The sequence below is a fragment of the Oncorhynchus clarkii genome, chromosome 7 (assembly GCF_045791955.1).
Source record: "Oncorhynchus clarkii lewisi isolate Uvic-CL-2024 chromosome 7, UVic_Ocla_1.0, whole genome shotgun sequence".
NCBI lineage: Eukaryota > Metazoa > Chordata > Actinopteri > Salmoniformes > Salmonidae > Oncorhynchus > Oncorhynchus clarkii.
The window spans coordinates 13773525-13788440 of NC_092153.1; the positions used below are offsets into that span (position 1 = coordinate 13773525).

General features: G+C 46.9%; 1 protein-coding gene across 1 annotated transcript; it reads right to left on the reverse strand.

The window, feature by feature from the left end:
• Window positions 1-202: 202 nt before the first annotated feature.
• LOC139412921 (eukaryotic translation initiation factor 5B-like) lies at window positions 203-14815 on the reverse strand. Its single transcript, XM_071159795.1, has 22 exons — window positions 14639-14815; window positions 11174-11296; window positions 10956-11022; window positions 9978-10815; window positions 9112-9326; window positions 8769-9018; window positions 8581-8667; window positions 8372-8443; window positions 7976-8274; window positions 7661-7879; window positions 6961-7028; window positions 6732-6873; window positions 6355-6486; window positions 5695-5877; window positions 5253-5414; window positions 3942-4073; window positions 3490-3621; window positions 3316-3392; window positions 3021-3185; window positions 1950-2088; window positions 1674-1835; window positions 203-1439 (listed from the first exon to the last, which is right to left on the reverse strand). The coding sequence occupies exons 1-22, from the start codon at window positions 14671-14673 to the stop codon at window positions 1332-1334; spliced, it is 3807 nt and encodes a 1268-aa protein (XP_071015896.1). The 5' UTR covers window positions 14674-14815; the 3' UTR covers window positions 203-1331.
• Between the last annotated feature and the right edge of the window lie 101 nt (window positions 14816-14916).

The window sequence follows — 14916 nt, forward strand, 5'->3', positions numbered from 1 at the left end:
ATGAAACCACGGGAACTCGACCTCACTAATAACAGCATATGAAACCAGGGGAACTCGACCTCACTAATAACAGCATATGAAACCAGGGGAACTCGACCTCACTAATAACAGCATATGAAACCAGGGGAACTCGACCTCACTAATAACAGCATATGAAACCAGGGAAACTCGACCTCACTAATAACAGCATATGAAACCAGGGGAAGTAGCACTTCATATTTATTTTTCATAGAATTGAATTCAATGCATATTCCATTCATACCATTATCCAAAATATACAACAAGGCAGAGGGGGCAGAGTATGCAACTTCTATAAATATGTCTTTATTGATGTAGATGTTTTATTATCTTTTACATTTTGAACTCAAGTAGAGAGAAGAGGGACCGCCTATTTTGTCACCTAGTTCATTCATGGTAGAAAAAGGTCCGTAGGCACCAGTCGAACTGCGCTGACAGGGGGGCTGGTGATGGGTGGTGGTGATGTCAGAGAGGGAGGGGCTTTTTAAAAGGACCATAAAATAACTGCATTCAAGAAAAGAGAAAACACTGACAAGGTCGTATTATTCAGACGTCTAAAACTTCTGGTAAGAATGCGAGGGCTCCCCTCTTCTAATTCAGGCCTTTGGCGCACAGCTCCCCTTGATCCGTGATAGATATAAAGAGTTCAGCAAACTAGCCTCCATGTTGGCAACCAACGTGTCATAACAATAAGGTTCTCATTTGCATTCTCAGTGGAATGTCATTCTCCTTGTGACTTCCGGTGCCAACATGGCACCCACGGAAACTTGTCAAACCCAGTTTGCTGAATTCTGTAGATCTGTGGTTCCGGTGAGGCCTGACCCAGCATTCTTCACTCCCACTCGCCCCCTCTCCAGTCTCACCCCAGCCTGAACACCAGAGTGATTACAGAGGGCAGGACTCCAGCAGCAGACGGATGTGGAGGGTGAGAGAGAGAGAGAACGGCAAAATGAAAAACAAAACTCAAGATGATTCCAAACAACAGGCACGTTGGAATAGTGTGTGTGTCGATGCTGTCTAAACTGTCACTGTTAACAACAGCGGGAAATCGTTTGGTTTCTCACAGAAAAACACTGTTTCCCCTCTAAAAATACACTCCCCCACCCACCAGAGGGGAGGGGATGGGGGAGAGGTGGACACTGCACTGCTCCCACCATTTATGGATGTATGCATACGTGGGTGTGATGAACAAGTGTGTGTGTGTGTGTGTGTGTGTGTCTTTGATCAGGTGTCACATGATCAGTGGTGTGTGTGTTTGTGTGTAGGTGTGCTGCGGCCGCCTGAAGACATGAAGGTGTGTGTCGTTCTTCCGTTCAGATGATTTCAAAAGTCTTCTTGAGCTCCATGATGAGCTGCCAGTCAGATTTGCCCATCTCGTCTCTGAACCAGTTCTTCAGGGCATCGATGGACGCTCTGGTGATCTGGAGAACAAACAAAAGACCACATTCAGAACTCCGAAGTCTCCTCATTCTCATTATGGTCCGCTACTTCTAGTACAGAACCCAGTGTTGTTAGAGTTTGGGTACCTGCTGTCAGTACAATGTAACAGTGAGTACTTACAACATCTGATACACTGTGTTGACCTGAAAACCCACCACACGGTAATGTGAACATTGAAAAGAAAAGTGTTGCCTTTCTCCTCTCTGTGACTGTACCTTGCTGACGAGGATGTCGGTGGCCTCAAAGTGTCGGCCGAACATCTTGGGTGCCTCTCCGGGGATCGGTTCGATCTTTATACAGATCTCCTGGCCCTTCTTGGCACTGTCCACCATCTTGTGGTTGATCTCAATACTGGTCACGATGCCAATGTCCACAAACTGACAGAGAGGAAGTCAGTCAGATAATATTATTACACCGGTTTCTACGTCCTACCAAGATAGAAACAGGTCCCACAAACACACGCTGCACTCTACATATACACACACACTCACCCCCTTGCTGGGCACACAGAGTGGGGTTCCCTGTCTGAGGACCCCAGCCTCCACGTTGACTCCCATGACTATGGGGTCTCTAGAATTGAAGATGAACTGAGGCAGGATCTTCAGCTTAGTGGGGAACACAGCAACGTGTCTGTGGAAAATGACAGAGAAAACGACTGTTACTACACCACAAACCTACTGTCCTGTCTGAAAACCTAGCCCAGACATACCCACACCAACTGTCCTGTCTGGAAACCTGAACCAGGCATACCCCACGCCTTCTGTCCTGTCTGGAAACCTAGCCTAGGCACACCTACTGTCCTGTCTGAAAACCTAGCCTAGGCACACCTACTGTCCTGTCTGGAAACCTAGCCTAGGCACGCCTACTGTCCTGTCTGGAAACCTAGCCCAGGCATGCCCCACACCTACTGTCCTGTCTGGAAACCTAGCCTAGGCATGCCTACTGTCCTGTCTGGAAACCTAGCCTAGGCACACCTACTGTCCTGTCTGGAAACCTAGCCTAGGCATGCCTACTGTCCTGTCTGGAAACCTAGCCTAGGCACACACCTGTCCTGTCTGGAAACCTAGCCTAGGCACACCTACTGTCCTGTCTGGAAACCTAGCCTAGGCACACCTACTGTCCTGTCTGGAAACCTAGCCTAGGCACACCTCCTGTCCTGTCTGGAAACCTAGCCTAGGCACACCTACTGTCCTGTCTGGAAATCTAGCCTAGGCACACCTACTGTCCTGTCTGGAAACTTAGCCTAGGCACACCTACTGTCCTGTCTGGAAACCTAGCCTAGGAACACCTACTGTCCTGTCTGGAAACCTAGCCTAGGCACACCTACTGTCCTGTCTGGAAACCTAGCCTAGGCATGCCTACTGTCCTGTCTGGAAACCTAGCCTAGGCACACACCTGTCCTGTCTGGAAACCTAGCCTAGGCACACACCTGTCCTGTCTGGAAACCTAGCCCAGGCAGGACAGGTGTAGCCTTCCAATGGGCTGAGTGTGCTATGGCCTATGACAGCAAAACAAAGTTATGGTTGGTATCATGTAGTGTGTGTGTGTGTGTGTTCACATACTTGAACTCGTCCTGCTTGGCCTTCTTGTAGTCCTCTCTGTACTTGGTGAAGGCATCAAACAGATGGTAGATGATCTCAGCGCTGAACACCCTGACCCCCAGACTATCAGCCATCTCCTGAGAGTCCCTCTCCACCTTCACATCAAACGCCAGGATCGTTGCATACCTAGAACAGGACAGCGTGGATTTTTATTGTCCAGTTTACACAGATAGGGTTAATTACGCTGAGACAGTAACCAATCAAACAAATGTATGACAGGGTATAGAAAGGAGAGAAGACAGAAGAGGTCACACACTGTGGGTCATGCTCCAGCATAGTGGAAGCTTTCATCACGTCTTTCTTGTGGACTGGACCGATGTTGATGCCAGCGTACTGTTGGAGGAGACGGAAAAACATGAACATTACAGCACAGTATCTCAATACTATATTGTAGTTTGATACGGTGTGTGTGTGTGTGTGTGATACTCACAGGCACTTTGGACACTCGTAGGAACTCGAGCAAGGCTTCCAGGGATCCGAGAGTGGAGGCCTGGACGTACACACCCTTCTCCTCCAGCTTGATGGAGTTCAGAGTCTGTTTCAGCTCCCGCACCAGCTCATCCTGCATGGGGATCATAACGCAGAGGATCTCAATACACTGTGTGTGTGTGTGTGTGTACTAGTAACTAACTCAGAGATGGAAAAAAAGACAAGGAGAGGAAGCAGGGAGCCATTCATAACTATTGACATATAGCCGTAGGTGGCAGAGGGATCCAGTCTAACACTATTGAGACACAGCCCTGTTATCATACACAGCAGGGTTTCAGGGTTTCTTCAACTATGGATCGGGCACTCTGCGTTGCATCTTGCTTAAGAACAGCCCTTACATTGGCCATATACCACACCCACTCGGGCCTTATTGCTTAAATGTGCCAGTCTCACCCTGAGCACCGCCACCTCATCCTCCTTGTGGGCCACCAGCAGGGGGAGCCCTGCCAGGGTCTTCTCCAGATCTTTCCCCAGGATCTTCACTCCCTGGGCCGTACACACCTCCTTATGCTTCTCATACTGGTTCTAAAGAGGACAGGGGTCAGATCATTCAGTAATACTACCTACTGGTTCTAAAGAGGACAGGGGTCAGATCATTCATTAATACTACCTACTGGTTCTAAAGAGGACAGTGGGTCAGATCATTCATTAATACTACCTACTGGTTCTAAAGAGGACAGTGGGTCAGATCATTCATTATACCTACTGGTTCTAAAGAGGACAGGGGGTCAGATCATTCATTAATACTACCTACTGGTTCTAAAGAGGACAAGGGGTCAGATCATTCATTAATACTATCTACTGGTTCTAAAGAGGACAGGGGGTCAGATCATTCATTAATACTACCTACTGGTTCTAAAGAGGACAGGGGTCAGATCATTCATTAATACTACCTACTGGTTCTAAAGAGGACAGTGGGTCAGATCATTCATTAATACTACCTACTGGTTCTAAAGAGGACAGTGGGTCAGATCATTCATTATACCTACTGGTTCTAAAGAGGACAGGGGGTCAGATCATTCATTAATACTACCTACTGGTTCTAAAGAGGACAGGGGGTCAGATCATTCATTAATACTACCTACTGTTTCTAAAGAGGACAAGGGGTCAGATCATTCATTAATACTACCTACTGGTTCTAAAGAGGACAGGGGGTCAAATCATTCATTAATACTACCTACTGGTTCTAAAGAGGACAGGGGGTCAGATCATTCATTAATACTACCTACTGGTTCTAAAGAGGACAGGGGGTCAGATCATTCATTAATACTACCTACTGGTTCTAAAGAGGACAGGGGGTCAGATCATTCATTAATACTACACACAGATCATCATTATGGGGCCTAGGTGCAGTGAAATGTGTTGTTTTACAGGGTCAGCCATAGTAGTACGGTGCCCCTTGCTCAAAGGCACAGACAGATTTTACACATTGTCGGTTCGGGTATTTGAACCAGCGACTTTTCGGTTACTGGCCCAATGCTCTAACCGCTAGACTACCTGCTGCTAATTCTATCTTCCACCGTCAAATTATCACTTAGTCTGCCATTGACATCAGTGAATTATTTAGTGAAAATGAGACGTGGAAGTTAGGATTAACCCCTAGCCAAGTCATGGACAGTATGACATTCCTGTTGAAATCAGGTCAGAACTGTCTGCTGCTCCTACAAGTGCTCTTTAATATAAACATAAACATTTCCTCCATACCTTGACCCTGAGCTCCTTCATGGGTGGAGGCAGCAGCAGCCCCCTGATCTGGGTGACGATGGGTCCCTCCACCCCCGGTACGATGACGGTCATGCCCTCCCGGAGAACCCCGTTGATCAGGATCACGTCTATAGTGGTGCCCATACCAGGCAGGGCTTTCACCTGACGATGGAAAGGGACACATGTTGAGTTTAATACAACATTAAGTGTTAGATGACGCAATGGTAATGACACCAATGTAACGGTAATGACACTGACGCAACGGCAATGACACCAATGTAACGGCAATGACGCAACAGTAATGACACTGACGTAACGGTAGTGCGACTGGTGTAACGGAATCGACCCTAAAATAACAGCAATCTAACCGTGACAACAACAGGTAGGATCATTCTTCCTCGTCCCCATAAACTGTGACAGTAATGTAGTAATTGTCCCTCACCTCCATGACCTGAGCCCTGAGCTCGTCGCAGTGTGCCAGGCGTCGTGCCAGCATGGTCTGGGTGAGCTCCACCAGCAGAGCGATCAGGTTGCCCATGCCGTCCCCGGAGTGGGCCGAGGTGGGCACCAGAGACACAAAGGTCCTCGGGTCCTTGTTCTCATGGAAGAGGGCTGCGTTCAGACCCTGTACGAATACACAATCAAATCAAAGTTCATTGGTCGCATACGCAGATTTGTAGATGTTAAGATGCAGTGAAATGCTTATGTTTCTAGCTCTACCAGTGAAGTCCTGTCTAACACAATAACAACATACGAATTAAATGCCGATATATCAGAACGAGCAATGTCAGAGACCAGAATATAAATATAAATATACCACATATAATAGTGTGTATAGACAGTATATCAACAGAAAAGGTGTGTACAGCAGTAGTGATAAAGGATAAATCTTGACTAGAATACAGTATATACATATGAAGTGTGTAAAACAGTAGGTAAACATCATTAAGTGACTAGTGTTCCATGTCTATGTACATAAGGCAAAACTCTCTCAGGTGCAGGGTCACTCAGGGTTCACACAATAGGTGCATCGCAATAGTGAAAAGTGCTGTCAACGCCAAAACTCTTTCCCCCTCCGTTGTTCATATAGTTAGTTAGTGACCTGCTGGGCGAACTCAACGATGACAGCTTTGGCCCTCTCGTCAAACTCATCCTTGGTGTTCTTCTTCTGCTTCTTCAGTGTGGCCACCACGTCTGTGTCCGGACTCTTCTTCCAGTCGTACAGACGGTCAATCTGGAGTAGACATAGAAATGGAACGAATAGAAGGGACAAAAATACATGTCACATGGATGGGCAACCAATTAACTACTTGTGAAAAAAATAAAAGACTTCCGCAAGCTATTGTAACCTGGTAGATTTATTCCCAGTGAATTGTGGGCTACTGAGTGCCTTTAATACATGCAAGTCCTCTACTAGCCATCTATCCATCCATTCATCCCAGAGGTAAGCTATGAGCATGTCTGACCAGACAGACTGACCTTGTTAAGTGCTACAATGAAGGGACACTTCTTCTCCTTGAGCAGGTTGATGGACTCCAGGGTCTGAGGCTCCAGGCCGTGCATGATGTCCACCACCAGGATGGCTATGTCACACAGAGAGCTGCCCCGGTTCCTCAGGTTACTGGACACACAGACAGACGGAGCGAGACGCAGTCAGGACAAACACATTTAGGGCACTGGACACACATTTTTCTGAATGAGGGTTTACCTGAAAGACTCGTGGCCTGGGGTGTCGATGATCAGCATTCCTGGGATTTTAATGGCCTCGTTGTTGAACTGAAGAGGAAACAATTAAATGATTAAAGAGCCATTAGACACCAACTATCTATTCAAATCCAATGCCATACATACACTGAGTGTAAAAAATGTTAGGAACACCTGCTCTTTCCATGACACACTGACCAGGTGAATCCAGGTGAAAGCTATGATCCCTTATTGATGTCACTTGTTAAATCCAATTCAATCAGTGTAGATGAAGGGGAGGAGACAGGTTAAAGAAGGATTTTTTTCAGAGGGTGAATGGACAAGACAAAACATTGAATTGCCTTTGAACAGGGTCTGGTAGTAGGTGTCAGGCGCACCGGTTTGAGTGTGTCAAGAACTGCAACGCTGCAGTGTTTTTCACATTCAACAGTTTCCTGTGTGTATCAAGAATGGTCCACCACCCAATGGCCATACAGCCAACTTGACATCTGTGAAGAATAGGAGTCAACATTGGCCAGCATTCCTGTGGAACGCTTTTGACACTGTAGAGTCCATGCCACGACAAATTGAGACTGTTCTGAGGGCAAAAGGGGGTACAACTCAATATTAGGAAGGTGTTCCTAATGTTTTGTACACTCAGTGTACGGTCATTGTTCAGTGTATGACTGGGTCTGAGCTGAAGGGAGAGGAGCAGCAGTACTCACGTTCTTCACCATCTTGGTCTGCTCTACGATGGCCTCCAGCGGTACGTTAGTGGCTCCGATCTGTTGGGTGATCCCTCCTGCCTCTCCGTCCTGTACGTGTGTATGCCTCAGCTTGTCCAGGATCTTGGTCTTGCCTGTGTCTACGTGGCCCAGTACACAGACGACGGGGGAGCGGAGCTTGTCCAGGTTTATGTTCTTTATGTTCTCTGCTCGCCGTTTCTACAGAGGAGGAGCACAAAGACAACAACATTACACTTCCCTACCGTTTAACAATGTTGATAGGATTTGTGTTTGTGAGTAAATGTGTGAGACTACCTCAATACGCTTCTTGGCCTTGTCGTAGATCCGCTCCTCTTTAGTGCGATCGTCATCTGAGTCGCTGTCACTACTGGACTCTGAGCTCTCCTTCCCTCCCTTCCTCTTAGTGGCTGGGGCCTGCTGCGTTGTGTGAGGCTGACTCTCCTTCTCTTCCTCCTCACTCTCCTCCTCTTCGTCATCCTCTTCCTCCTCGTCCTCTTCCTCGTCGTCCTCCTCTTCCTCCGGCTGTGACGAGGGTTTCTGTTGGGGATGCTTTGGTGTCTCTGGCTTCACCTCAATGTGGACCGTCTTCAGCTCTGGAGAGGGAGAAGAGACGTTATGTGAGGTGTAAGCCACCAAGCCTTTGGGAGATATTGCCATATTGCTAAAAACCTAAAGTCTGTCCTGTCTTACCTTTGTCCTGATCGATGGTCTCAGCGATAGCCTCCCAGTCATCAACTGCAGACTCAGCTTTCTGCTCTACCTCTGGGGGGAGGGACAGGAAGACATGACACAAAATGTGACTGAGGCAATGAAAGTTGTCTGGCGTTACACCCAGATCTGGACAACAAGCGGAGGACATTAAGGCAGGCTCCGTCTCCAAGATCTATGGTTCATTTTACCTGCTGCTACTTTGGGAGTTTCCACGGCCATCGGTGAGATGATTGGCTCTGCCATCTCCGACGTGGGTGACATGACCTCTGAGATCTCTGACCGGGGAAGAGGAGGAATGAGGGACGAGGCACAAACAAATAGATAGATGACTTTGCAGTTGGACATGTATTTGATGTGGATTGGAAGAGGCTGTTACCTTCAGGGGTCTGTGCTTGTTGGGGCTTCTTTTTCCTCTTGTCTCCGTACACTGGCTTCTTCTTTGGCACCGAGTCGTCTTTGGATGGCACTTCAATACCCTGGGCCTTCAGGAGTTCAAGTGTGGCCTCTGCCCTGGCCCGGGCCTCTTTCTGGGCTTTGGTCAGCAGTTTGCCCTCCTTCTTCAGCCTCTCCTTCCTCTCTTTCTCCTTCTGTTTCTTCTTCTCCTTGCGCTCCTGTTCCAGACGCTCCTGTAGGTGTTACATTGAAGAGGTCAGTTGGTAAGAGGTCAATGTGTGTGTGTGTATACAGTGTGTGTGTGCGTGTGTGTGTGTGTGTTTAACCTGCTCCAGTCTCTGAGCCTCCTGCTCTTCCAGGCGACGCAGGTTCTCCTCTTCCTCCTTCTTGGCGCGCTCCTCTTCCTCCTTCATGTGAGCCAGAGCCTCCTGCATGGCTTTCACTGTGGCCTTGCTGGGTCCCTTCTTCTTCTCCTCTTTCTCCTTGTCCCCCTTCTTCTTCTTCTTGTCTTTCTTGCCCTTCTTGTCTACCCCTTCCTCTTCTGAAGTAACAAAAATACCCCAGACAGAAATCAGTCATATTGCATGTAACTAACTACACAGTAACGCCACTTAACTACTTTGAAAACATTACCATTGGGTTCATTCATTGTTTCCACCACATCGGCAGCTAATGGGTACAGAATTAAGATGAGTAGACTTCTACTATTGTAACTGCATGCAACTACACATTAACCTGTTGAGTGTAGGGGCAGTATTTTGATGTTTGGATGAAAAACGTACCCAAATGAAACTGCCTATTTCTCAGGCCCAGAAGCTAGAATATGCATATAATTGTCAGATTTAGATAGAAAACACTCTAAAGTTTCCAAAACTGTCAAAATATTGTCTGTGAGTATAACAGAACTGATATTGCAGGCGAAAACCTGAGGAAAATGCTACCAGGAAGTGCCTCTTTTTTTGAAAGCTCCCTGTTCCATTGCATGCCTTCCCTCCATTTAAAGGGATATCAACCAGATTCCTTTCCCTATGGCTTCCACATGGTGTGAACAGTCTTTAGACATAGTTTCATCCTTTTATTCTGAAAAATGAGTGAGAACGATCAGTTTTGCATCCGCAACAGCTTGGAGCAGACAAAGTGTTGCCGTTTAGGCTGTGGAATGGATACAATATAAACCAATTGTAAATCTCACCCTCTCCTTGAGGATCAGCCCCTTCCTGATCTTCAATCTCTGCTGCTGCCTCCGTCTCTGCTGCTGGGGCTGCTGCTGGGGTTGGGGCTGCTGCTGGGGTTGGGGCTGCTGCTGGGGTTGGGGCTGCTGCTGGGGTTGGGGCCGCTGCTGGGGTTGGGGCCGCTGCTGGGGTTGGGGCCGCTGCTGGGGCCACCGCTGGCTCACTCTTCTTCACTACCTCTTTCTCTTTCTTAGGCACTGCTGCAACCTCAATACTCCCCTCTTTCTCCTCCTCCTTCTCCTTCTGCTTCTTCAGCTTAGCCCTGTCCTCCTCTTTCTTCTTGCGGTCTCTCTCCTTCTTCTCTGCCTTCTTCTGAGCTGCCGTCTTCATCTTGAAGGTTCCCTCCTCCTCTTCCTCTTCTTCACTGTCTGCCTTGGCTTTGCCCTTCTTCTTCTTGCCTTTCTTTCCAGCCTGCGATGCGTCAAAAGAGTCGTCATCATCTGAATCATCCTCCCCTCCCCCCTCTCCTTTCCTCGCACCTCCATCGTCATCCTCCTCTTCCTCGTCCGAGGCCACCTTGTGGACTCCCTTCTTCCCTGCCTTGGGTTTCCTCCGGGTCCGTGAGGCGTCGTCCTCCGAGTCTGAGCCAGCAGCAGCAGCAGCAGCGGGGGCAGCAGACGTCTTCTTGTCCTTCTGCTTGTCTTCGTCTTCCACGACACCCGTACCCGAAACCTCTTCGTCGTCCCTGTCGTCATCCTCCAGGCTGGCTCGCTTGCCCTTCCGCGTCTTCTTCTTCTCCGCTTTGGTGGGCGGCGGGGGCTCGGCGGCACTCTCCGGCTCGTCTGTGGCGTCTGGTTTCTGTGGATTGCGGAAGTGATGAGTACTCCATAGAAGCATGTGCTTTGCCAAACAGGGTCATTACATAAGCAGATTAGCATTGGGCTATAGCCTGGTATAAGGTCATTGCATATGAAGATTAGCATATGGCTACACTTCACCTTGCTGCCTCTAGCTCCTGTGGTTTCAAGAGACAGTTCCTCCAGCTCCTTCAGGATGTCGTCTTCACTGTTAAAGATCAAATCATTATGATCAATACACAGGCTGCAAAGTCCAAGGCAAGTGTAGAAATATTTCCCTCCAACAGTTGGTTCTTATTTCCATAATTATTTTAAAATGGAGCGTTCTTACTGTCGAAGAGAGAGAAATAAAGACTTACTCAAAATCATCTTTCTTTTTGTCTTTCTTCTTCTTGGCCTTTCCTTTACCTTGCTCCTTGGAGGCTCCCGCTCCTTCGATTTCTGCTGCTAGGGCGTCAAGGTCGATTCCACCGTCTTTGGCACTGAAACAAAGTTATGCAAATCACATATGATGCACATTACACATGGTAAAAGACAGCATTATCAAGCATAGCTGGGAACCACATGCTTCTTTCTCCATGCAGATTTCTGCCATATGCTATGTTACAAAAAATTCAGGCTTACAGGCTGACTACACCGCTCTCGTCATGTGAGCGAGCATGCAAAATAAATGTAGAAATCTATGTTATTCAATTATTGCGCCAACGAGCGTCTGCATTGCCAAGGGATAAAATAGAAGTTCTATTTGTGACACAGATCGCGCTGCAACTCCTGCCTCTCCCTAATTGGTTTACAGAAGCAGATACCCACGTGCCTTCTCCTCATTGGTTATACCCACGAGGGTGACTGAAAGACGAACGAGGTCAGTGGCGGTAATGCACCTAATTTTTAAAAGTTGCCAATCGCATTATAAAGTCAAGAGAAGAAAAGGCCTAGAAGGAGGAGAGATGACTAGAAAAGATTCAGTTGACCGTTTTATGTGTAGATTAATTGGCGGAGTAGAAAACCTTGTGCATTTCAGGTAAAATGCCAACTGAATGTTTACATCCCAGGACAAATTAGCTAGCAACAGCAAGCTAGCTAAAAAGGACTAATTAGATAGCATGTGTAAGCTAGCTTGCTAGCTAAATTGCCATAAATGTTTCATGCTTTTCGACCTGTCCCCAAATTAATATAATTGGTTCAGAGTTTGTTTTGATATTTTAACCTTTGTGTCGTGATCGCGTTTGGTGTGGGGGGACAAAATACATGTATGCACGATGGCACACGCGCGTAGCCGCTTTGGGTTCCGTGTTAGCAGCAAAATGATACAAACTAGCAATGAATGTGTGGTATTTCAAATATTTGCAGCCCTGATCCAATTAGCACATTTCACGCAAATATGATTTTCATATCCAGTCCAACAAAAAGACAGACCCAGTCAGTCAGTCAGTCTGACAAAAAGACAGACCCAGTCAGTCAGTCAGTCTGACAAAAAGACAGACCCAGTCAGTCAGTCAGTCTGACAAAAAGACAGACCCAGTCAGTCAGTCAGTCTGACAAAAAGACAGACCCAGTCAGTCAGTCAGTCCGACAAAAGACAGACCCAGTCAGTCATTCCGACCAAGACAGACCCAGTCAGTCAGTCAGTCCGACAAAAAGACAGACCCAGTCAGTCAGTCAGTCCGACAAAAAGACAGACCCAGTCAGTCAGTCATTCCGACAAAAAGACAGACCCAGTCAGTCAATTATTCCGACAAAAGACAGACCCAGTCAGTCATTCCGACAAAAGACAAACCCAGTCAGTCATTCCGACCAAGACAGACCCAGTCAATCATTCCGACCAAGACAGACCCAGTCAACAGAAAATGTTGACAGATTTGAAGGCTTTTACTGCGGTCCTAAAATGACTCGCTGGTGGCCACAAATCAACCCTGACAGTGGGAAGTGTGCATCCAACAAGAACAACACCACCACCTGAATGGCAGCTGCACACTTGACACTGTTACGCCTTCAGTCCCCAAAAAATGCAATAACTAATTCTAGACCTTCAGTCTTATGTCAGACGGGTGAAAATGAAAACCAAAAATTAAAGACAAACAACGTCAGTCCCTAACCTGTAATGACCATTATGATCATCTCAACTACTAACCATCCACAATCCAACCACAACAACCTTACCTGAAGCAGCACATGGATCTTTGAGACTAAAAGCCCTACGTTTGCTCAGCTTCAGACTTTATACAGAGGGAGAGGCTAGCCTCCTTGCATGCCTGTTGCATCAGCAGTAGAAAGCACCTCTATGTTAGAATGAACAGGGCCCAACCCCGGGTAAAACACACAGGGTGCACAGTGCACACACTCTTGCCTCTGGGTAATAAAATCATGAAGAAACAGCTGATAGACAGAATGTTGATGGAGTTATCCTGTTCTATCAATGTTATTCCTTTCACTTATTTACCTGTAATAACTACTATGAATATTGCTTATATACAAGTGCCTTTAGGGTTAGGGGCTAGTGGTTGTTTCTGGACCAGACCTGTAATAGTTGTTGGTTATGGGGAACAGAGAGGACCATAGTTAATCAAGCTTTAATATCCTTCCGCCATTGCTGTTCAGCGCCATCTTTAGCCCTGGTCTGGTATCATCTTGACCTCACAGCAGAGTTGACTGGAGCAGGAGCAGGCTGCAGATCAGCAGTATACAGTACAGGGGGTGAGAGCTCACCATCACGGCAGGTCAGTCAATATATATCCCTCAATAATCAACTTAAATGCCAAGGCTCATTCCCACAGTCAAAAGCAGACACCTGGTCATGACTTACAAAGGGTGGATAAGAGTGCCTATTACAAGTAGCGAGTGTAGATTTGTGCACTTGGCAGACAAGCATCCGTTGTAGGGCTATGTCGTAATAAGACGTGAGTCAGTGTCAATTGACATCTCTATTCAGGAATGCATCATAATATATGAACAACAACATTGGTTAAGACTTTTGGTCGTAAAGCCTAATTCTTGGCAATGGAAATAGCATATATATTCTAGCCATTGAGATCAGTATACTGCTTTATTCTGAAGCACCCCGCCCCCTCCCCCCAAACCGAAGACAACAACAAATCTCTAACTGGGGTATCAATCGCAATTGACCATGTTTACTCACACGGGGTAACAGCCATTGGATGGATACTCAAGCCATAGAGGCGACAGTTGGGACAATGAATGAGGGCCCTTTCTGACAGCACAATGAAAAGGGATGATGTTGCAGGCATGGGGCATAGCCAGGCTGGAGGTCCTCACTTGTGTTGTCAGTGACTCAAATATTCAGCAATAGTTCGCTGACAATGTCCTCCTAGAATTGCATCATGTATAGCTAGTTATCTGCGTTTCCCTGTTAGTGGACGAGCAAGCTAGCTAAGTTAGATAGCTCACGAGCTAATGTAAATTAACTTCATTATGTGACTGCATGGAGTCTGGCTAGCTGGTAGTAGGATGCCAATGTAGCTGCATAACATATGCTAGCTAATAGCGAGAATAATAGGTTTCATGTCTCTGTTGTTCAGCATCAAGTGTGTTTATACAATATATAAATTGGTTAATTCATTGTCAATATGAAAGGTAGAAAACAAGTGCGCGAGGATAACGTTAGCTTATGAATAAGCCCGAGACGGGAGGCCTAGCCAAGGCAATCTGCCGCCACATGAAACTCATGGCTTCAGTATCATGCTAATGCTAGCCCGCTCAGCCTGTCCGACTAACGTTAGCTAGCTAACAGTTATAGTCATAGAAGTCTGTTGCATACATCACAACTTTCTCAAATCGTATGACACACGGGCCACACTATCATGTACCTGTCATCGCCTGACTTTTTCTGTTTCTTCCCCATTCTCCTTGTTTTTATTTTTATCCACAATGTTCAGCCTCGTTGTTCGCCGATACAGCACATATGGTTGGTCCAATGGGGGTTGTTCACACATCCTGCGCAGTTGCAGAGCGTTTTCTATTGCCTGTACTGAAGTGAAGGGCATCTTCACTGCGCAAACTGCGCAGGTATAATGGAGTAACACATTATTAATAGTATTAGTATTGTGACAGATGCAAAGAAAGGTGTTGTTTTACAGGGTCAGCC